This window comes from Narcine bancroftii, chromosome 7 (genome assembly GCF_036971445.1).
Source record: "Narcine bancroftii isolate sNarBan1 chromosome 7, sNarBan1.hap1, whole genome shotgun sequence".
Classification (NCBI taxonomy): domain Eukaryota; kingdom Metazoa; phylum Chordata; class Chondrichthyes; order Torpediniformes; family Narcinidae; genus Narcine; species Narcine bancroftii.
This window is the reverse complement of record NC_091475.1, coordinates 170,381,863-170,406,524: the sequence shown is the minus strand read 5'-3', so window position 1 is coordinate 170,406,524 and position 24,662 is coordinate 170,381,863. Positions and strand designations below refer to the sequence as shown.

The window sequence follows — 24,662 nt, the reverse complement described above, 5'->3', positions numbered from 1 at the left end:
ATAACCAAAGATTGAATTTAATGGAATTCTTGTTTACAGCTTGCTAGTGCTAACCTTTCCCTTTAAATTAATCTACAATACAAATACACACAATTGTCACATCAACTGTCCTACCACAGGCGCCAACATCCCCCACCATCAAAAATGCCTACTGCTTCATCCCATGACTGTACTTTAAAAATCAAACCACCAGTCAATCAAATTACTGGCCTACAAGAAGCTGAATGGAAGAAGCAGATAATATCCAACGCAACCTTTTTGAATCAGTAGACTCAGCAACCAACCTTAACTAACATCAGTAAATGTATAGAAGACTGTGTGCCAAGGAGAACAATGTGTAGGTTCCCCAACCAGAAACCACACTGACCAACAATGTCCACTCACTGACATAGGCCAAGAACATGGCATACAAGCCAGGTGACCCAGCCCTATACATGAAATCTAAATACAAACTGCTCAAGGCCATTAGGGATGCTAAGGGGCAGAACCAAACTTGAACAGAGTCCCAGACGAAATTCATCGACACTCGGCATGCATACCATCAGGGATTATAAAGCAAAATCAGGCAGATGAACAAACAATAATGAACTACTCCTGGAAGAGCTCAAGGCATTCTACGTTTGGTTCGAATAGCGAGCCTGTGAGCCAGTGGCAGACACCTCATCAACCTCAGGCATACCCACACCCATGGTCACTACTACAGACATTAGATCGGCTTTTCAGAGAGTAAATCCTTGGAAAGCAACCGGCCCAGATGAGTCCCTTGGTGTGTCCCCCATGTCTGATGGCTCTAATATGCATCACCATGATGTGATTCAAGAGGTTGCCCACGACTCAGAACCACTCCAGCCACCCTCAATCCACTCCAATGCGCATATCGCCAAAACAGATCCATCGCAGAAGCCATCCTCCTGCCTCTACATTCAGTCTTGGAACACTGGGTTAACAGGAGCACCCATGTCAGACTACCAGTCGTAATTATAGTTCTGCCTTCAACACACCAGGATCAAACAAACTCATCCTCAAACTTTGTGACCTTGGCCTCAGCACCCCACCCAACCCAGCAATTGGATCCATAACTTCCTATCCCACAGGCAGCAATCACCCTCAACACCAGTTCTCCACAAGGGTGTAAAATCATCCCCCGACCAGACTCCCTAGACATCCATGACTGTGCTCCAAATCCATCTATAAATTTGCAGATGGCACCATCATCATAGCCAGAGTCACTAACAAATAACAAGGTGGAATCTAGAGGGGCTCGTGGAGAGGTTCTCAACCTTTTTCTTTCCACTCACATACCACTTGAACATAGTGCTCCGTGGTTAGTCAGGGATTCCTTCAGATGGTATGTGAGTGGAAAGGGAAGGTTAAGAAACACTGACCTAGACCCAATAGTTACTGAAATATTTTTCTTGAGAAAAATTGTCATTGGCCCATTTCCTTTGGAGTTATGAAACGGTGCACATAACGAGTCAATTAGATATGATTAAAACAGTGGTTTTCAAACATTTTCTTTCCACCTACATACCACCTTAAGCAATCTCTTACTGATCATATAGGGAATACTAAAAGTGAAATGTCAGTGGAAAGAAAACGTTTGAGAACCACTGGACTCGTGGCTTAATGCCAGGACAACAACCTCTTCTTCAATGTCAGCAAGTCCTAGAAGCTTGTTACGGACTTCCAGAACAGGGGCAGAGCTCACTCCCTGGTCTGCATTAACAGTAATGACAGATCTTCTCAACCTTTTTCCCCCTTCCACTCACATACCGCCTTAAGTAATCCATATGCTGTGGTTAGTAAGGGATTACTTAAGGTGGTATGTGAGTGGGGGGGGAAAAAAATTGAGAACCACTGAGTTATGATGTGGATATAGTTGACTGTTCACATATACCACCCTCCCCTCCATCGCCTCCCACTGCGTCATCCCTCACTAGCCAGTCTCTTCACCCCCCCCCCACCCCAAACAATCAGGAAGAAAATTCACAAGGGTGAGATTATACACCATCAGATTCAAAGACAGCTTCTTTCCTGCTATAATCAGACTCTAGAATGAACTTCACAGTATAGTAAAAAGATGGTTGCCTTTGCACTGAACCAACTGATCTCACTCTGCTCTTCTGTACTGTTTTCTTACATTATGGTTTGTCTTGTATCCAGCCACTTTATTGGCAATAACAAAGTTACCTAATGCAGTTACTTAACAGCAGAGGTCCATGCTAAACTCAGAGAATGGACAAGATTCAGAAAGAAACAACAAATTTTGTCAATTATAATTTTTAGTCATTAAGTCAATTAGATTTGGATATGACATCACCATGTCGATTTGGTGACAGCAGAGTCCTTCTTTTGCTACACCCTCTACAGTCTGAGAACATGTGAACAGACATCCAAGAGTGCAGTGCTGCTGTACTCTTAATCTCCAAGACATTTTCTCTGATACTCCAGGCTTGTGAATCAGGAAAAGATTTAGGAACTGGGGATACCAGGATAGAGATGGGCTTTGAGCATCAGGGTTCATGGGAGAAAGGTGGTAAAAGGGTTCAGGGAGTAATGGGAAGTGGAGTAAAATTCAAGGGACTACTTTAGAGCAGCCTTTTTTTGACTATGGCCACCTTAGGATTCTGCTCAAAGCTTATGAGGTGACCTTCCCTGTGAAGCAATCAAGTTTCGTTGGCTTCTTGTGCACTTTTCTCCTACCAACTACATAAAATATATTTTATGATTTCAGTCCATAGCCCCCCTTTAAATGTGCTGTGACCTCCAAGAGGGGCCATAGAGCCCCCCTTGAAAATAGCTGCTTTACCGAGCAGGCCATGGTTATTACAACTCCATACTTTGCAGCAGAGGGCATAGCAAAGGGCTCAGCTGTGACTGCCAACCCAATCAAAGCAGTACATTCAAATCTCAGAGCAGAAAAATTGACAAAGTTTGCTGCATTTGCATTTGGTGTTGATTTATCCTCCCCTACATAAAATCCACATAAATAAAGAGCAAATTTTATTCCACATTTCATATTTTTAGATGGAGATTTGTGATTTTCATAAGGGTAAATTTCCATTACTTGAATGGCTGTTACACTTGGATTGCCTGCATGAATAGTTTTGTATAAGAAATGACATGCTTTTTTTTAGTTTTGATGTTTGATTTAAAGTGTAATTTTGTAATAAAATTCAAAGAATACATCACAGCTCAAACATCAATGTAAGTAAATTGCGATGTATTTTCAAAAGGTCAAAATATTTCTGGCAAGCCATTCAGTGAATAAAGATTAAAGGATGACGCAACATAAGCACACATCTTGCAATTGCATGCGGCTACAGAAAAAAGTTTATTTGCTTTTTAATCATTAACAAATCAACTAAAATTGGTTTTGTCAGATGTGAATGTATCAAGTTACCAAACCTGGGTAATACATTTTTAATCCCTATTAACAACTTCAGAAAATACAATCAATGTGAAAATAAAATGATGTTGCAGCACTCCAGTTTGTCCTTCTGTAGAATATGAGACAAAATTAACTTCCAAGCTTGTGTACGCATTATGCTTTCAAAGCAATATTTTTTTAATTGTCCTGTGGATTTTTGATAAGCTTTAAGAAAAATTAAGTTAGAAGAATGAGGTGGTTTGTGTTTGGCAGCAGCAGGGAATGCAAGGGGGAAAACCATTATTTACATAATTTGATAGAGTCTATCAACAATAGGAAAAATGTGTCAGACATATACATACCACTTCTTTCAGTTTTGCTTCAATTTCTTCTGAAGTAAGCTTCTTACTAAGGGGAGTTTTTCTAAGTAACATGTCACAGTAATTTGCTAGTAGTTCTGGGCATTTTGATTCAGGCTGAGTTTTCAACCCAACTCTAAATTCCAGGAAAAGTACAGCATTTTTATAAGGCAGTTTTAAAATAACATTTCTATTTCACAAATCACAAGCAAACACTTAATTTTCACTTCATATCAAATTAGATCCTGTGATTATTCTAGCCAAGCTTCTATTTCTTTTGAGCCAATCATTAGAACAGCCTAAAATTAATCATTTTCTGATGAGGATAAAACATGAAAATCTGAAGACATTGTAGTTAAAGTTAAAAACACAAATCTGGAGAAGCTCAGCAGGTCAGAGTACTTTATGTTGCAAAGATAAAGACACATAACCAACATTTCAGGCTTGAGCCCTTCATCAAGGTATGAAAAAAACGTAGGCAGATGCCCGAAATTAATGATGGGGGGGGGGGGGGGTGGGGGGGGAAGAAAAGAGGTGGGAGAAAACACATTCCCACAGGTAGGAGGTAATAGGTGGATAAGGGAGGGAGGGCACATCAGCAAACAAGGGAGGGGGATGGCTCTGTAAATGGAGAGGGAAGGGGATGGAGAGCTGGAGGAAAGAAGACAAAGAGAAAAGGGAAGGGAGGACAAATGGAGAGTATGTTGGCAGAAACCAGAGAAGTTTATGTTAATGCCATCGGGTTGTCGAGTGTCCAGACAAAAAATTAAGTGTTGCTCCTCCAATTTAAAGGTGATCTTGGTGGAACAATACATGAGACATAGACAGTACATGATCTTTTGATATCATTTTCCTCAGATGATATAATTTTCAGCACAATTTCTTGGTTGACAAAATCATATCAAAACTTGTTTGCTTAGAAATAGGGGATATCAGAATCAGAATTTATTGTCATGAGCAAGTCATGAAATACAGTGTTTTGCAATAACATCATGGTGCAAACATTCATATTATAATAATCTTACAACATTACAATAAAAAAATAAAAATAGTACACAAAAAGTAAGGCAGTGTCTGGTTCATTGATTATTCAGGTGGCAGCGGGGAAGAAGCTGTCCTTGTGCCGCTGAGTGCTCATCTTTAGGCTCCTTTACCTTTTTCCCCATGGTAGCAGAGTGAAGAGGGCATGGTCTGGGTGGTGGGGGGTTTTGAGGATAGAGGCTGCTTTTTTAAGACACCTCCTAATGAATACATCTTCAATGGAGTTAAGTTTGGTGCCTGTGATATTGCATTGGAGTTTATTCTGGTCCTGAGAGTTGGCATCTCCATACCAGACAGTGATACAACCAACCAGAATGCTCTCCACAGTACACCTGTAGAAGTTTACAAGAGTCTTCGGTGACATACCACCTCTCCTTAGACACCTCACAAAATATAACCACTGGCAAGCCTTCTTTGAGATTGCATAAACATGGAGATTCCAGGACAGATCCTCAGAGATGTTGACTATGAAGTTCTTGACCCACTCCACTACTGAGCCCTCGATGAGGACTGGGTCATATTCCCCTGACTTCCTCTTGAAGTCTCCTTGGTTTTCCTGACGTTGTGTGCAAGGTTGTTGTCATTAGACCATTCAATGAGCTGATTTATCCCCCTCCTGTACACTTCCTTATTGCCGTTTGTGATTCTACTGACAACCATGGTGTCATCAGCAAACTTGTAGATAGCATTGGAATTGTGCCGGGGTGTACATTCATGGGTGTATGAGTAGAGCAGTGGGCTAAGCAGGCATCCTTGGGGCGCACCTGTGTTGAAAATCAGTGTGGAGGTGATGTTGTTTCCAATTCGTACTGACTGTGGTCTTCTGATGAGAAAGTCAAGGATGCAGTTGTAGAGGGAGATACAGAGGCCTAGAGCTTGCAGCTTCTTGACCAGTACTGAGGAAGTAATGGTATTGAGGCAATGTAGTCGATGAACAGCAGCTGCATATATGAACTGCTGGTTTTGAGGTGGTAGAGAGCCAGTGATATTGCATCTGCTGTGGAGCGATTATGATGATAGGCGAATTGCAGCAGCTCCAAATCTTTACTTAGGATATACACCTGATGATAGGTCCATGCATAATGTTCCATGCTAAAGCATCCATTATGCTATATCACTGTACTGCAATTTAGTACTTTGCCAATGCCATCACATTAAAGGAAAAAGCGATCAACAGTTCTTATTCATACTTTCATACTTTTTGATCTAGATCAGCTCTGACTACCTATTAGATTCTTCCTTACTGGGCTATCAAGAGCATTGAACAATAATACCCTTAACCACTTAGTCCTAAGCACAGGCCACAATATTCTCTCCAATTCAGCATAGTGTCACCTGAGCTGTATTGTTGGATTTTCCAGCTTAGATAAGAAAATGTGCCTGCTGAACCTACACAAGGTTAACCTAGCACAAGTACAGCAAGCCCATTTATCCCAGGATACTGAAAGAAGCAAAGGAGACTCCAAGGGCATTGATAGAGATATAATGCTCTTCAGTCACAGATGACATCCCTCAAGATTGGTGAATAGCCAATGTTGTTTCTTGTTCGTTGGTTTATAGCGAGGAGGCCGCACTACAGCCTTGGGTCCAACTGCAGCTCTTTGGTCACTTAAGTGGCCCAGGGCAAATTTTTAAATTAAAATGGAATATGGTCTGTTAGAACCATAGTCTCTCACAATAAGTTGCATTGTATGTAATATTCTACTTCTTAGTTTCAACACTAGATGTTACTGCCATTTTTGAACAACTACTAGACTTGACTTTTGAAATGTTACTCATCAATGAAAACTATTACCTCTGTTGATAAACATGGTGGAACCAAAAAGATGGAAAATAGCAAGGGAGAGCAAAGATTTCAGACACCATAGAAATCAAGAAGTGTGTTTGTTTGATTTGCAAGGCATCTGTTAACTTTAATAGCCCATCTACAAATTGCATCATAATCATCAAGTTGGACATTTGGGCCGCGAACTGTACTCACTGAGAGTTGTGGAAGAATGTTGGAGACTGCCTTTTCACTTTCTTGATCTTTTCTCCTCTTCTTATTTTGCATTCAGCTTTTTATTTTGCACTACTTATTGAGAATTTTAAAGAGCTTTATTGTATTCATTTAAATTGAATTTAAGAGCAGCAGCTACAGAAGTAATATGTGACCACATCAATAAAATTGGTTCAGTAACGTCGTCTAGTTATTTTGATACAAAATGTATTTTTGATGGCACAGGGGTTTTCTGGTATAAAAAAAAATTTTTCTTGCAGTGTAATTGGTTGAAAACTGCCAGGCTTAATATTTCTTGGCCTGTGACTCCTTATATTTTTCTGTACACAGCCAACACCAAAAAAGTTTGGCCACCCTGGTTTATAGGATATTATAGGGTTGTAGGATATTATAGGATATTATACATCACTAGTAGAGAAATTATTAAAAGAATAATTGGGACAGGATTTACTTGCATTTAGGAAAATATTGACTTTTTAGAGATTATGGGAGATCTTGTCTCACAAATTTGATTTGAGTATAGTGAGGTTAATGTAGGGCATGCTAATATTCTAGGGCACATTGATATCAAAAAGGAGTTAGTGTTGGTTTCCAAAGTTCAGGTTTATTGTCCATATACATACTTGACACCACATACAACCCTGAGGTTCTTTTTTCCTGTGGGCAGTAATACAAAATAAACTGTACTCAGGAAGATACGTATGCAAAAGAGTGAAATGTAAACAAATAAAGAACTGTAAACAAACTTCTGTGCAGTACAGAAAAAAAAATTAGTAATAAAGTTGAAAATAAGAGTCCTTAAATGAGTCTCTATTTCAGTTGGGTTTTTTTTAAATGAGTCTGATGGTGTAGGGGTAGCAACTGTTCTTCAACCTGGTGATTCAGGTCTTGTGGCACCTATACTCTTTCCTGATGGTAGCAGGGAAAACAGAGCATATCCTGGGTGGTGTGGATCCTTGATGATTACACCTGCTCTCCAATGGTAATGTTCCATATAAATGTTCTTAATTTTGGACTTTACTTAATATTTATGCCCCAAATGCAGATGATAAAATATTTATTTCAGATGCATTTTTATGTTTGGGTCAGGCTAATGATAATATTTTAGTTGGTGGTGATTTTAATTGTGTTTTGGAACCTTTATTAGATAAATCTCCAAAGAAAGTTAAGAAATCTAAGATGGCAGTTCAGGTTCAAGCAGTGATAAAAGATCTTAATTTAGTAGATATTTGGAGACGTCTTAATCTGACAGAGAAAGATTTCTCCTTTTATTCATCTAGACATGAATCTTTTCAAGGATTGACTTCTTTTTAGTATCAGCACATTTACAAGGGAAAATACAACAAGCGGAATTTAAAAGTAGGGTGATTTCAGATCATTTTTTGTTATATTTTACATATGGAACTTCTGAGAAAATTCAAGTGGCCTATCGGAGGTTTAATACAATGTTGTTAAAAAAAATGGAATTTACTGACTTTTTGAAAAAACAAATTAACTTTTTTTTGAAAGAAAATTCTAATTCCGTTCAAAGTAAGTTTGTATATGGGATGCTATGAAAGCTTATTTGAGAGAACAATAATTAGTTATACTTCTAAAATAAAAAAGAATCGATTAAATCAGTCTTGAATTAGAGAAACAGATTGATGAGTTAGAAAAGGAATTCCAGAAAGATGCTACAGAAGATCAGAAAATAGAATTATCTAGGTTGAAATTGGAATGTAATACTTTGCAATCTTATCAATTTGAATGTGTGATTAACAGGACTAAACAACGGTATTATGAATGGGGATAGAAAGCACATAAGGTATTGGCGTGGCAATTAAAGCAAGAACAGATTTCGAGGACTATTAATGCTGTTAGACGGAATTCTCTTATTACTTATAAACCTCGTGAGATTAATGATGAATTTTGTTCATTTTATAAAAAGTTATATACATCTGAAGGAAAACAAGAAACTGGATCGATTAATTTTTTTAAAATCACAGTTGTATTTACCAATATTAGAGGATGCAGATATACAGGAGTTAGAAGAACCGTTTACTGATTCGGAAATTAAAATGGCTATGATGGAAATGCCGAACGGTAAATTGCCTGGTGATGATGGATTTTCGGTTGAATTTTATTTAAAAATTTTATGATGATTTATTACAGTGTTTGGGGATGTATTACGTCAAGTTGGAGAACATTATGAATTACCTGAGTCTTGTTCTAGTCCTTTAATTATAGTAATCCCCAAAAAAGATAGAGTTCCTTTGAAAGCATCTTCATATAGACCAATTTCGTTGTTAAATGTAGATTATAAAATAATAAATAAAATATTAGCAAATAGATTGGCTAAATTTTTACCTTAGTTGATTCATATGGATCAAACAGGTTTTATAAAGAATAGATATGCTTCAGATAATATTCTGTGCGCGATTAGATTGATTAATAGATTTCGACAATCTTCAGATCACCCGATGGTGATATCTTTAGATGCAGAAAAAGCATTTGATAGAGTTGAATGGAATTTTTTGTTTAAAGTTTTGGAGAAATTTAAGTTTGGTCCTTTCTTTATTGGTTGGATTAAGGCTCTATATAGTAAACCGGTATCTAGAGTATTGACGAATGGTTTGATTTCGGAACCTTTGAGTGAGTGTGTAAAGAATAGGAAGCTAGTTTTTTCCCTAGGGTAGAAATATCAAATACTTGAGTGAATAGATTTAAGATGAGAGGGGGAAAGTTAAAGGAGATGTGCAAGGTTTTTGTTTAACCTAGAGTGGAATGTGCTGCCAAGGATGGTGATAGATGAAGATGCAATACCAGTTTTTAAGGGACGTTTAGAGAGATACATGAACAGGCAGGGAATAGAGAGATACAGGCCACAAGCTAGGAGATGGGATTGGTTTATGGCAGCATATACATGGTGAGCCAAAAGCCTTGATTCTATGCTGTAATTTATATGTTCAACAAATGAACAAAGAGCACAGTGGTAATAATATGTGCAAAGTTCTTGGAAAAGAAGCAGCGGTTCAGGAGAATAGATAAATTGTGTATTTTGATCCAAATTTGGTTTTGAAGGGGAAAGTAAAAGCTGCCATTAACAATACGAGTTAGCACTGAGAATCCTGATAACTAAGGCTTATTCAGTATTGCATAAATCCACATTCATCACGTTCTCCAGTCAGACTCTGGCTCATATATGATACAAGTTGGGCAAAAAAATTTGGCCATTGTGATTGAAAAGTGCAGGATTCCTTCTTTCAACTGTTAACTGGTCAAGAATTTCCTTGTCATTCACTCTTCATTACCTCTGGAAGCATCCATAATTTATCCTTCAAACATCATTTTCTGTCTCATTTACATTGCAGTCCTCAGCAACATCATCCAAACATACAAGTATAACAAAATTTAAAATTACTTCATCACTATCTCACTCCAATTAAACATTTCTGATTTGTCACTGATAAATTTCCCCAGTTAAATTAATGAAGACCTAAAAGAAATCTCTTTTGGCCCCAGGGTAAGTCTCATTCCTTGCCATCACTGCAGGATTGCTTGCAATCTTGGTGTCCTACATGATCTGGGAATGAACTATTAACTCCACTTCTGATTCATCAAAACCAAATACTCCCACTCATCTCTATCCCTCCTGCAATTTATCTGCTTAGCTTCACATCCACAAATTTGATTACTTGTAGACTTTGAGTAATCCACCTTCTGCTGCATAAGAGCTAATCTACCTTTGTTATTTATAAAACATTAGTGGTTGTAATCTTCAATAAAAAGTTCTTACCCTTTTTGTTTCAATGGCAGTTCAAGTTTAAATATTGTAGCATCATTCACAACTGCTTTATATGCCTGTATGAAAGTTAAATTTTACAATTAGAGACAGATCATTTGTTAACTAAATGCAAAAGGATGCATTCCAGGAATGCTCATAGTAATCAATAAGAAGCCAGAGGAATTCAATGGGTCAGGTAACATTCATGGAGAGAAGTGGACAGTCAACATTTCAGGTCAGGATACTTTGTCAAGAACTGAATTATGAAAATTGAAAAGTGAATATTGAAATTTCCTATTTTAAGATAGCCCCAACCCTAACCTGATGGCATCTGTCTTTCACTTAAACCCATTCTCCCTTTTCTCTCAAAACTTCCCACCCCTACTCGCTAATGGTCTCCTCCCCCATTTGTGTCTCCACCTTAATTTGTCCAGTATCCGTAATTTCTTGACCCCTTCCCACTGAAGTCCCAACAATGGGTTCCAACCCAAAACATTAAATGACCATTTCTCTTCATGGATGCTGACCCACTGAGTCCCTCCAGCATCTTATTATTTGCTGAAGATTCCAGCATCTGCAGATTTTCTATTTCTCATGGTCATAGTGGTTTTCATAAAGCAATTCAATAAAATGTACCCTGATGAATGAAAACACCATTTTAAGAATGCAGATACCAAGTGTAGTGTTTGATTTAATCAAGTTTATCAGATTAAAACAATGTACTACATAAATAGGCAAGGTGTACATTTGGTAAGAAGGATACGAGTAACCAAGGAATTTCAGAATTAAAATTTACCATGTGAAGATATTATAAACCCAAGTTTCAAAACTCTAACATGAAAACTCTTGGCTTTCAACATTAAAATTTACTTACTTTATCTCGAGCAGTAAGAAAGCGAGGATCATCCTGAAATGCCTCTTTTACTAACTTACTAAATCGATTAAATAATGTAAGCAATTGCTCCACATATTTTTCAGAATCCTGTAAAAGAGGAAAATTAATTGACTTGGTGTTATAAAACATTTAACACATTACATGGGCCATGAAAATTACATGACAACTCTGATTTATCCGACAACGGATTATCCAAAATCCTCAGTGATTCAAAATTTTTTTTGGACCTCGAAGTGAAGTCTGTTCGGCTCCTAATTTTTTTTTTCCCCCTGGATAATCGAGGATTTCAGAAAAATCAGAAATCCTCATTTATCTGAAAAATTTCCAAGCCAAAGTGACATCATTTCGCCTCCGAAAAATGTTAGATAAATGAGGATATCTGAAACAATCAGAAATCTTCAGTTATTTGAAAATTTTTGGAGCTGAACTGATGTCAAAGGTTGAAAAAAATTTTGGAATTTTGGAAAAACCCAAGTAGAATTTCGAGTTTTTGGTGTTGGATTTACCTTATTTTGTTCAGGTGAGAATTAAATATTATTTCATGCTTTAAAAGACTTCCCTTGTTGTTTAAACACTGTTACAAGTGATTTACTGTTGCTACTGGGCTGTTTATATATATGACCAGTCATCTGAAAATATCATTTATCCAAAATAAGCACGGTCGCAACCATTTCAGATAATCAGTTGTACTGTATATCTGAAATAGCCTCATGGCAGCTGCCAAGATCATCAGTTACAGCACCAAAGTGGAAGTTTGTTAATGTCATTTAGCTATAAATCACTAATCTTTTAGCAAGATAACTGCTAATAAAATATTTGTTGACACCTATTAATTTGAACAACCAAGAAGGCAAAAGATAAAATTTTAAAAATAAATTCATTACTACAGTAATTCCATTTCCAAAGTAAGTAATAATTAAGAAATTATTGATGGTACATTTTCTTCCAAGAACCAGATTTTATAAGGATATGCAAAATAACAATTGTGGATTTTTTAAAAAATCATCTTATGAAAATTCAGTAATTTCATTTTGAAAGGTCAAAATGTTATTATTAATCAACATATTTGAAAAAGAGAAAGAATACTCCAGAAGAGCACCTTTAATATTTGCTGAAAAATCTTCAAGACATTAGGCCAGGTACCATTAATCCATTCACCATAAACTTGAGGCCATCCAAATCTTCACTACCCACCCACATCCTAACATGCAAAAGCCCTGTCCTCACTTCTGCTTACTTCAAGTTGTTCCAAGCGAACCAACATTGAAATTTCAAATCTTTCTTGCAACTCACTTTCTTTACCTGCAAAGTCCTCCAGTTTCATCTATCTCTAAGATAAGCGTTCTCCTTTAAGTCTTAAAATTCAAAATGTTGGACATTTGAAACCCAACTAGAAAATGCTGGAAATTCTCAAATATGAACTATATTCCTCTTTCTACAGGACTTCAGAATCACAATTTATTGTCATGAACAAGTCACAAAATTTGGTGTTTTGCAGTAGCATTAGAGTGAAAACGTTCATGTGATGAACCATCTGACAACAATAATATATAAAAAATAAAAATAGTAGTTCTTGAAAAGTTAGGGAGTGGCTTTGGTTCATTGATCATTCAGAAATCTGATGGCAGTGGGGAAGAAGGTGTCCCTGTGGGGCTGAGTGCTCGTCTTTAGGATCCTGTATCTCCTTCCTGATAATAAGACTGAAGAGGGCATGGCCTGGCTGGTGAAGGTCTTTGAGGATAGAGGCTGCTTTTTTAAGACGCTGGCTCATGTAGATATTCTCGATGAAGTGAAGTCTGGTGCCTGTGATGTCGCAGGCTGAGTTAACAACCCTCGAGTTTTTTCTTGTCCTGAGAGTTGGCACCTTCATACCAGGCAGTAATGCAACCAGTCATAATGCTCTCCAAGGTACACCTGTAGAAGTTTTCAAGAGTCTTCAGTGACAAACTGAATCTCCTCAAACACCTCACAAAGTATAGCCTCTGGTGAGCCTTGTGGGTACTTTTTTTTTTAAAAACACTTTTTGGTTTACTCCTCGAATTCTGGCTGTGGTTTCTTTTTAAAATTTCTCCTTAATTGATGACTTTCTATTTACTACCATGACCCAAAGCTTTGTAATTCCCTTTGTAAATTTAACCATCTCTCTTTCTTCCTTTTCTTTTACTAAGATCTTAATATCTTACTTTATATCTCGAATGATAGTCTCAATTTCAGTTTGTTAAAATACATGGGATCATCTGAATTCTTTCCATCACATAAAATAAATAAGTCACTCTTGAAAACATGGAATTGTGTTCCATCTACCTCAAGTATAATGGTATAAAAGTAGTGGGCTGATATCGCCTCCAACCATGCATCTTGGGGCCTCACAGTTCGGCGGGCAGCAACCGCCTTTGAAGAAGACCGCAGAGCCCACCTCACTGACAAAAGACAAAGGAGGAAAAACCCAACACCCAACCCCAACCAACCAATTTTCCCTTGCAACCGCTGCAACCGTGCCTGCCTGTCCCGCATCGGACTTGTCAGTCACCAACGAGCCTGCAGCAGACGTGGGCATACCCCTCCATAAACCTTCGTCCACGAAGCCAAGCCAAAGAAAGAAAGATAAAAATAATACCTTTAAAAAAATTACCTCCAAAAATGATAAAACATTTGGGGAATTGTTTTTTGGTATAGCAGAAGTTTGGATAAATAATATTTACCATACTTTTGTAAACTTACAGTAGTTATCGTTTCTGCAGCTGCCACCATATCTGCTAATCCAGCACTAATAATGTGTTCTTCCAAATCTTTTAACATTGGTTCAATCCCATTTGGAACTTTATCCATCAATGTAAACATCAAGTGTAGTTCTACAAGAGATTAATCAATGCATTACATTTAATGCAATACAATATAAAATATTTGCAAGTAAAAACATCTGTTTTTTTGCAACTGTATATGCTTAAAATATTAATTCTACAACCAAAAATGAATAGAAATTCCATGATCATTTATGGATGAAGATAAGGGTTCAGTAAAGAAAATAATATTATCTAATTCATTTATTTCAAATATTTGGTTAATGCAGAACACCAAGAATCTTAATTAGCCCCATAAAATTCCAGCAATAAGCTTTATAACCTGCTAAATTTTACAAAGAAAACATAAAAAATTCCACAAGCTAATTTAGTTGACAATTCACGACCATGATGCTGAGTAATTTATTTCTGTGCAGTAGTTCTGTAAGGCAATGAATCAGAAATCATTTCAACCAAGCTTAAACAGAACCAGAACTCTACCAGAAAAGTAGTCGTAGATTATGAATGTTGGTATACTCTCTGCCTTTTGGAATGATGTTCAAAAACACTGCAACATTTTGTGAGGATGAGCAATGAGAATAAGGAGGAATGATATTTTCAGTGAGCCAAGGAAAGGTACTTCAAGATCAAATTTATTGTCATGTGTACAGAGGTACAGTGAAAAAGTTCATTTTGCAAGCAATATTGTAGTAAAAACTCAATACAAAGTGCAGAATTAAAGAGATTATTTTACTAGTGTGAGGTGCATTCAAGAGTCTGATAACAGCAGGAAAGTGCTGATCTTGAATCTGATAGCATAATCTCACGCTTGTGAATGCTCTTCCTGACAGGATGGGGCATGACCAGGGTAGGAGGGGGCAGCAGAGGGAACAGAAGGAAGGGAGGAAGACAAGTGTGATGTCACAAGCTACATTTACAACCCTGCACAGTTTGATGTAGTTTTGGCACCACAGCGTCAAAAGTTGAATTGTGGTCATACAGATATAGAGCATGGTTACAGACCATTTTGGCCCACAAGCCCATGCTGCCCAATTATACCCAATTACCCTTTATGTTTGGAACTGTGGGATGAAACCCACGCAGAAATGGGGAAAATGTAAAAACTCCTTACTGTCAGCTCGGATTCGAATCCCAGTCCCAATCGCTGGTGCTGTAACGCTATCTGTGTAGTCAATGAATAAAAGCCTGACCTAGGTGTCCTTGTTATCCAAATGTACCAGAGCTAAAGCATGGGCCCAGGGAGATGACAGCTGCCATGGACTTTTTCTGGCAATATGGAAATTAAGAAGAGTTGAGACTGAATTTAATTTGAGCCTTGACTAGGGTAGCAAAGTACTTTATGATAGTAAATGTCAGAGCCACTGGTGTTGTCACTTAGATCCAATATAATGTTTTTGTTTGGCATGAGGATGATAGCGGCCTTCTTAAAGCAGATGGGTAGCAGGGAGAAGAAATTGAAGATGCTCTTGCATACTTCCACAACTGGTAGCTGGCCTGTGTACACTCGCCTCCAGATTCTGAGCACATCTAGGGATTCCACCTGGGTCAGTCACTTTCCACAGATTCACTCAAGGAAGGCCCTTCCGACATGTGGGGCAGTGGCTGTGATTGCAGGAATGACTGATGTTGATGTGGTGCGTGTTGATTTACTGGTCTATTTGAAGTGATCATAGAGTGGACTGAGTTTAATGCCTGGTTTCCTTTTATTGCCTATGATAGCATTCATCATATTTGTCAGTTGCTTGGTGTTCATGTTTTTCTGGAACTCAAGTTTAGTTTGGTACCACTTCTTGATATTTCTGATGGCATTGCAGAGATCATATCTGGATTTCTTGTATAGGGTTGGGTCACTTACTTGAGTGTCTCAAACCTAGCCTTCAGCAGTGAGTGGACCTCACAGTTCAGCTATGGTTTCCAGCTAGGGAACATCTCTGTTTAGGGAAAGCATGGATTACTCTCTTTGGCATGTAGCCCTTCACACACCTGTTGAAGATGTTGTTGGCAGTGGTATATTTGTTGAGATTGTTTCCAGCTAACCAACTTAGGATGCAACTGTTTCCACAGGACAACTTGCCTCAACCTTTGCCTGTAAGGTCAAAAAAAATTTTTTGAAGAGGTGACTAGGAATGTGGATGAGGGTAGCGCAGTGGATGTTGTCTATATGGACTTCAGTAAGGCCTTCGATAAGGTACCACATGGAAGGTTAGTTAGGAAGGTGCAGTCTTTAGGTATAAATTTTAAGATAGTCAAATGGATTGAACATTGGCTGAAAGGGAGAGGCCAGAGAGTGGTAGTGCTTAATTGTCTGTCAGGTTGGAGGCCGGTGACCAGTGGTGTGCCTCAAGGATCTGTATTGGGCCCATTGTTGTTCGTTATATACATTAATGATCTAGATGATGGGGTGGTGAATTGGATTAGTAAATATGCAGACGATACTAAGATAGGTGGAATAGTGGATAATGAAGAAGGTTTTCAAGGATTGCAGAGGGATTTGGGCTGCTTAGAAAAGTGGGCTGAAAAATGGCAGATGGAATTTAATGCTGATAAGTGTGAGGTGCTTCATTTTGGTAAGAAGAATCAGAATAGGACATACGTGGTAAATGGGAGAGCATTGAGGAATACAGAAGAGCAGAAAGATTTAGGAGTAACGGTACATCGTTCCCTGAAGGTAGAAACTCACGTGAATAAGGTGGTGAAGAAGGCTTTTAGTATGCTGGCCTTTATCAATCATTGCATGGAATATAGGAGTTGAGAGGTGATGTTGAGATTGTATAAGACGTTGGTGCGGCCTAATTTGGAGTTCTGTGTGCAGTTCTGGTCGCCTAATTATAGGAAGGATATAAACAGAGTGGAGAGAGTGCAGAGAAGGTTTACCAGAATGTTGCCTGGGTTTAAGCATCTGGAGTATGGGGAGAGATTGGACAGATTGGGTCTTTATTCTTTGGAGTGTAGAAGGTTGAGAGGGGATTTGATAGAAGTATTTAAGATTATGAAAGGGATAGACAGAATGGATGTGGATAGACTATTTCCGTTAAGAGGAGGAAAGATTAAAACAAGAGGACATGAGTTAAGAATTAAGGGGCAGAGGTTTAGAGGTAACATGAGGGGGAACTTCTTTACTCAGAGAGTGGTAGCTGTGTGGAATCATCTTCCGGGAGAAATAGTGGCGGCGGAGTCAATTGTATTATTTAAGAAAAGGTTGGACAGGTATATGGATGAGAAGAAGATGGAGGGTTATGGGCATTGTGCAGGGAGGTGGGACTAGAAAGGGGTGTTTGGTTCGGTGCGGACTAGAAGGGCCTAATGGCCTGTTTCCGTGCTGTAATTGTTATATGTTATATATGTTATATGTCTGTTTTGCCAAAGTGCAGATTTGAGATGCATTGATAGGCATTTTTGATGGTTGTATAGCAGTGACAAGGATGCTAGGGCCTGTAGTGGGACAGAAGACATGCTGTTGGAATGTTGGTGGTTTGGTTAAATTCCCTGCCTGGGATGAACACGGCTTCAGGATGGTTCATTTCAAGGCTATTGATGGAGGTGAATGGTTCATCTAGTGCTATCTTCAAGTTTGCCTGGAGTATTATTTCTTCAAGAGTGGCAAATAATCACCACACATATGCACAATATAATTACATGCTTTTTTTTTTAAAAAGTCAAAATGGCTAGGACAAAATGTCACATATCTAGCAGTTTTAATGAAATATTTTTATAATTTATTCAATAGTTAGAAAGTTTTGAATTTCCAGGTTGTACTAAGATAATTATCCACAATGTAAAAGATCATAATCTATTTTGGCAAGTTATAAATTCTTTCAATAATTCTGCTTCAGAAATGGAAGGATAGTAAATACTCGGCAGGTCCTTACCCAAACAAATGTGAATTGTCAATATGGAAAGCAATCTGAAACATAGAAAAACATCTAACACAAAATGGAGAAGATTCCAAAACCTTTCTATCAGTAAATCTACAAACCAGGCTTCACCCCAGATTACCATGGTATGACAACAGGATGGTGATTTTGAAAATAACATACAGATTCCGTTGGGATTCTACATGTAATCATTAAACAGAACTCAAGCGAAAGATTGTGCATATTGTTCAACTGTAATTGAAAAGATCTGAGTGTCATCTACAAGCCATTTGGAATTACCATCAAGAAGAAAAAGTATAATTTTTAATTAATTGCTTCAGAAAATAAAGTTACAATTTTACTTACTGTCTGTCTCATTACGTTTGATCATGCCTGGGCATTCAGCTAGAATTGTCTCTTTAAATGATGTCACCAAAGCATTCACACAGCATTCCATGAGCTGAAATGAAAATCTTGCAATCAGACTCCTTGCCAACTAGTATATCTTCCTTATTAGAATCAGGGATAAATTATGCAGTGGCATTTACATATTGATGAAAATCTTAAAGAATCATTTGAGTTGTCCAAAAGATTCACTTTTTAAAAAATTACAAATTCATGTAAACTTGAAAGACTTTAATTATCAGAACTAACTTGCTTAAATTAAATAAGCAAATCATACTTCTAAATAGGAATAAAAATCCCACATGCATTCATTCCAAAAAAATTTGAAATTTATGATTCTTTTGCAAAATAAAACTTTGGACTACTTCTTGTATAACAAATATTCAAATCATTAAATTGAAATAAATTGACTTAACCAAATATCCATGACAGTGAGGGTTCTTTTAATGCAACCAAATACCAAATTTTGCAAATTACAAACAGAAATAAGGTAGCAATAAATGCAATATTCAACTCATTTGGACCCAGGGGCATTATTTGAACATGAGGATTTAGTGTTTCTTACTCTCAAAATTAAGATTTCAGGATGGATGCCAATGCTTTAGATCAGTGGTTTTCAAACTGCCCCCCTACACTCGTATTCCACCTAAAGCAATCCCTATGCCATAAATGCTCTGAGATTAGTAAGGGATTGCTTAAGGTAGTATGTGAGTGGAAATATAAAGTTTGAAAACCACTGTTTTAATTGTACCTAACTGAATTGTTATGTGCATGGTTTCATAACTCCAAAGGAACTAGGCCAATGACAATTTTTCTCAAACAAAATATTTTAGTAACAATTGGGTATAGAGCAGTGGTTCTCAACCTTCCCTTCCCACTCACATACCACCTGAATCTCTGGATATTGAGCTTCAGTCAAGTTATTTTTCATATTCTAATCTTCACCAGCTAGCCTGTCTAACCTTCCTCATAAGTCAATCCACCATTCTTGCTGTCTGTCTAGGAAGTTTTTTCTGAACTTCTAAAGCAGTGGTTTTCAAACTATTCCCTAGTTCATATTCATATTCCATCTTAAGTAATCCCCATGCCATTATGATCTGTGATTAGGTGGAATGTGAGTTTAGGGGGGGCAGTTTGAAAACGACTTCTTTAGAAGTTCAGAAAAAACTTACAAGACAGACAACAAGAATGGTGGATTGTCTTATGAGGAAAGGTTAGATGGGCTAGCTGCTGAAGATTAGAATATGAAAAATAACTTGAATGAAGCACAATATCCTGCGACACTGGGACCTCCTGAATGCAAAGGGGATAGATGGGGCTGAATTTGTTAGGTGTGTTCAAGAAGGATTCGTGACAGGTGTGTTCAAGAAGGATTCGTGACACAGTATGTGGACAGACTGAGCAGAGGAGAGGCCATACTGGATCTTGTTCTGGGTAACGAACCGGGTCAAGAGGTACACCTCTTGGTGGGGGAGCACTTTGGTGAAAGTGATCACAACTCCCTTAACTTCAGTATAGCTATAGAAAAAGACGTTCAGGCTAAATAGGAGAGTGATTAACTGGGGAAGAGCCAATTATGAAAGGATTAAGCAGGAACTAGGGAATATTAATTGGAAAGAGATGTTCAAGGGGGAAGAGGACAGATGTGGAGAAAGTTAAGGGACCAATTGAGCTGGGTCCAGGACAGTTTTGTCCCACTAGAACAAGGAAAAAAAAATGGTAGGAAAAGGGAACCATGGATGATGAAATAGGTAAGGCGACTTGTAAATAGGAAGAAGCAAGCCTATATTAGATATAGGAAGCAGGAAACATATAGGGCTCAAGAGAAATATACAGAAGCCAGGAAGGAGCCTAAGAAGGAAATTAGAAGAGCTCGAAGGGGACATGAAAAGGTCTTGGCAGGTAGGATTAAGGATAACCTCAAGGCATTCTAATGCGTATGTAAAAAACAGAAAGATGACAAAAGTGAAGGTAGGGCCACTAGAACATAAAAGAGGCAACATGTGCCTAGAGGCCAGAGGAGGTAAGGGAGGTCCTAAATGAATGCGTTGCGTCAGTATTTACAAGAGAAAAGGACTTGATCAGGATAGTCAAAATAGAGCAGGACTATGTGTTGGACAATGTGGTGATCATGGAAGAGGAAATGTTAGATCTTCTAAATAAAATCCCCGGGGCCAGATGAGATATACCCTAGGTTGCTGTGGGAGGTAAGAGAAGAAATTGCGGGAGCATAGTCTTTGAATCCTCTTTGACTATGGGGGAGGTGCCAGAGGATTGGAAAATGGCAAATGTAGTCCCTTTATTTAAAAAAAGGTAATAAGGAGAATCCTGGAAATTAGACTGGTGAGTCTCACATCAGTGGTGTGTAAACTATTGGAAAGGATTCTTAAGGATAGGATCTACCAGCATTTGGAGAGGTATAATTTTACTGAAGTATAGTCAGCATGACTTTGTAAAGGGAAGGTCGTGCCTCATATGCCTAATTGAGTTCTTTGAGGAAGTGATGAAAGGAATTGATGAGGGTAGGGCAGTAGATGTAGACCATATGGATTTCAGTAAGACATTGATAAGGACCCCCACGAGAGACTCATCTGGAAGGTCAAGAGGCATGGGATCAGTGGAACCTTTACTCTATGGATAAAAAATTGGCTTGCAGGAAGAAGATAGATGAAGGTGGAAGGGAGGTTCTCTGCATGGCAGGCGGTGACTAGTGAAGTGCCACAGTTCTCGGTCCCTTGCTCTTCGTGATTTTTATCAATGATCTGGATAATGATCAGAAAGTTGGGTGAGTAAGTTTGTGGATGACATGAAGATTGGAGGAATTGTAGATGGAGCTGAAGATTGTAAGAGGTTGCAAGAGGACATAGACAGGATGCAATGTTGGGCAGAAAAATGGCAAATAGAGTTCAATCCAAGTGTGAGGTGATGCATTTTGGCAGGACAAATCAAAAAGCTGAGTACAGGGTTAACGGTCGGTTAATTAAGGACGTGGATGAACAGAGAGATCTTGGGGTGCATGTCCATACATCCCTCAAGGTAGCTGCTCAGGTTGATAGGATAGTTAAAAAACCCTATGGGATTCTGCACTTCATTAATAGTGGGATTGTGTACAAGAGTAGAGAAGTCATGTTGCAGCTTTATAAGTCTCTGGTGAGACCACATTTGGAGTTTTGTCCAGTTCTGGTCACCTCATTATAGGAAAGATGTGTAGGGCATGGAAAGGGTGCAGAGGAGATTTACCAGGATGTTGCCTGGATTGGAGGGCATGTCTTATGAGGCAAGGTTGGCAAAGCTGGGACTTTTCTCTTTGGAGCGATGAGGAGGACTTGATCAAGGTCTACAAAATTATGAGGCATAGATAGATTGGACAGCCAATACCTGTTTCCTAGGGTGGGAATAGCAACCACTAGAGGATATATGTATAAGATTAAGGGAGGGAAGTATAAGGCAGACATCAGGGGTAAGTTTTTTTTTTAAATATACAGAGAGTTGTTGAGGCCTGGAATGCCTTGCCAGGAGTGGAAAAAGTAGAGGCTGAAACATTAGGGGCCTTTAAAAGACTATTAGATAGACACAAGGATGAAAGGAAAGTAGAGGATTATAGCATAGGGAGGGCTTACCGCTTTTATATGGTTCAACACAACATGGAGGGCTGAAGGGCCTGTACAGTACTGTTATGTTTTTAATGGAATGGAAGATCATTTCCTATTTGTGAGAATCTAAAATTATTTATAAGTAAATACATTTATAAATGAATCATTATTTATAAATAAGAGGACATACGTTTTAAGCAGATGAGATCATTTTTTTTAATTCTGAGGGTTGCGAGTCTGAATATTTAAAAGGCAAAGATAGATAGGGGGAAAAAAGCTGTTGGGGATAGTTAGGGTTACAAGCAGATCAGCCATGATCTATTTACTGGTGAAGCAGGTGCAAGGAGATCAATGGTCTTGTTCTGCTCCTAATTCATGTGTTCAAAATCTTTTCCAACTGTCAGATTTACTCTCCAGAGACCAGTAGGATCTCTCTGGCATAAGTGGTGAAATTCAATGCAATTCCATGGACTGTGCATTTCAATTTTAATACAAGTTACTAAAACCTTTCTTTAAAAGTATGCCTCAAATGATATAATCTAAACTGTATACTGGCTGAACTGGAATTTGGAATATTAAACTGATTTATAATAGGCAACCTGTATTAAATGCAATATGTAAAAGCACTGGAGAAATTCAGCAGGTCACACAGCAAAGATTTATAACCAGTATTTCGGGCCTGAGCCCTTCATCAGGGTAAAACCAGAAAGCAGATAGACGCCTGAATAAAAAGGTGGGGGAGGAGGGAAGAAGGGATATGGGGAGGAGCACAGGTGGGTGAGCAGAAGGAAAAAAAAGCTGAGAAACAATATGGAGAGGGGGCAGCTCTCTGAATGGAGAGGGAAGGGGTGTGGAATTGGAGGAAGGAGACAGAGAGAAAGGGAGAGAGAGAGGGACTATCAAAAACTGGAGGTCAATGTTAATGCCATCTGGTTGGAGAGTGTCCAGATGGAACATTAGGTGTTTTTACATTTTTTTAAATTTAGACATTTTAACAGGCCATTTCAGCCCATGAGTCTAATTTACACCCAATTAAACTACACATTTCAAAAAGTGGGATGAAACCAGAGACCCTGGGAAAAACCCACACAGCCATGGAGAGAATGTACAAACTCCTTACAGACAGCACGGGATTCAAACCTTGGTCCCACTCGCTGGCACTGTAAAGGTGCCACCTTGTTGTTCCTCCAATTTGTGGGTGACCTCGGTTTGACAGACATGGACACAGACAGATGTGTCAGCACGGAATAGGATGTGGAACTGGCCATAAAAGGAACCTACCTCCCAGTCATACCTTGATGAAAGGCTCAGGCCTGAAATGTTCGTTATATACCTTGGCTTCCCATGGAAGCTGCGTAGCCTGCTGAGTTTCTCAGCAGTTTGGTATTGAACTACAATCACAGCATCTTCGGACTTTCCCGTTTAAATCTGTTATAAGCTGACATTTTATTTAGTAACTACATTTTAAGGGTTAACACAGGCGAACACCTTTTATGACAAAACCTTTTTTACAGCAAAGCCATCCACAGCTTGTGTTCTCAGATAGCATGGGACCATCAGGTCCAAATTATCAACAAAGTTAATGTTTTGGCAGAACAAAAGAACAATGGTTGTTATTCCAGGACACTCAAAGAGAGTGGTAAGGAAGACCAGATGGGACATTTAAAGGCCATAATGATTATAACTCATGTTTTTGGGAAATTGAAAAAGAAAACAGATTTCAGTATTGATCAAGCAAGTCATGTGATTGAGACACTTGAAGTTAAGGTTAATTTAATAAGTAACCAGAGTCCTGCAAAACAGAAATGAAGCAACTTGGTGTGAGATTGACACTTCTGTTGTTTTTCCTTGTCAGGGAAAAACAGTGATCTACTGTGACCATTGTAATGGTCATTTTTGATTTACCCATATCTGGGTGAAGGAAAAAGGATTATTCCTGTATTTGGATTGTGACCATTCTGATGGTCATTTCGTCTAACCCTTGTCTGAGTTCATGGAAGCATCATGGAAGTCACAAGTTTTATTTCCCCTAAGTAAGGAAGAGGGGAGTTGTGACCATCATTCGTATGAAAGAATATTTCTCTGGAAGCAACTTGACAATGATTTGTGAGTTTTGAGAAGTCTGATGACTCTGTGTCTCACCTACTTCATAATTACTTCCAAACATCAGTTTAAAAGGTTCTGAGTCAAAACAAAGGATTTCTAAAACTGAACTTTCAACTGACTTTTCAGAATTGTGCCTAAGCTATATGGTAATCCAACACACATTTGCGCATAGTTGGGGTTAAGTTAAATTTATGTAAGTTGCTATATTATTAATAGTTATTAATAAATATTGTTTAAAAAATAATACTGTCTTGGTGAACTTCTATTGTTGCTGCTCTATGATGTAAGAAAATATGTGTTAACCTTGCATAATTCTAATGAGCCTTCACTAGCTGAAAGGGCTGAATTGTGTATTCTCAGTAATCACACACATTCTGATTAACCAAACAACCAAATCTCCAAATCCCAGTGCAATAACACATCATGTTAATGCATCAATTGACTAGTTATCTCACATGACACATTCTCAATCTGTG

At 38.2% G+C, this 24,662-nt stretch overlaps 1 protein-coding gene across 7 annotated transcripts in view; it reads right to left on the bottom strand.

Annotated features, from left to right (window-relative positions):
* LOC138739372 (cullin-5) overlaps nt 1–24,662 on the bottom strand; it is an 87,586-nt gene that overhangs the window by 20,984 nt on the left and 41,940 nt on the right. For all 7 annotated transcript variants that reach the window (XM_069891278.1, XM_069891279.1, XM_069891280.1 and 4 more), the window contains 5 exons: nt 18,449–18,542; nt 14,149–14,279; nt 11,407–11,514; nt 10,545–10,609; nt 3,733–3,865 (listed from right to left, as the gene is read on the bottom strand). In XM_069891278.1, the coding sequence (XP_069747379.1) occupies nt 3,733–3,865; nt 10,545–10,609; nt 11,407–11,514; nt 14,149–14,279; nt 18,449–18,542 (531 nt within the window). The remainder of the gene's footprint in view (nt 1–3,732; nt 3,866–10,544; nt 10,610–11,406; nt 11,515–14,148; nt 14,280–18,448; nt 18,543–24,662) is intronic.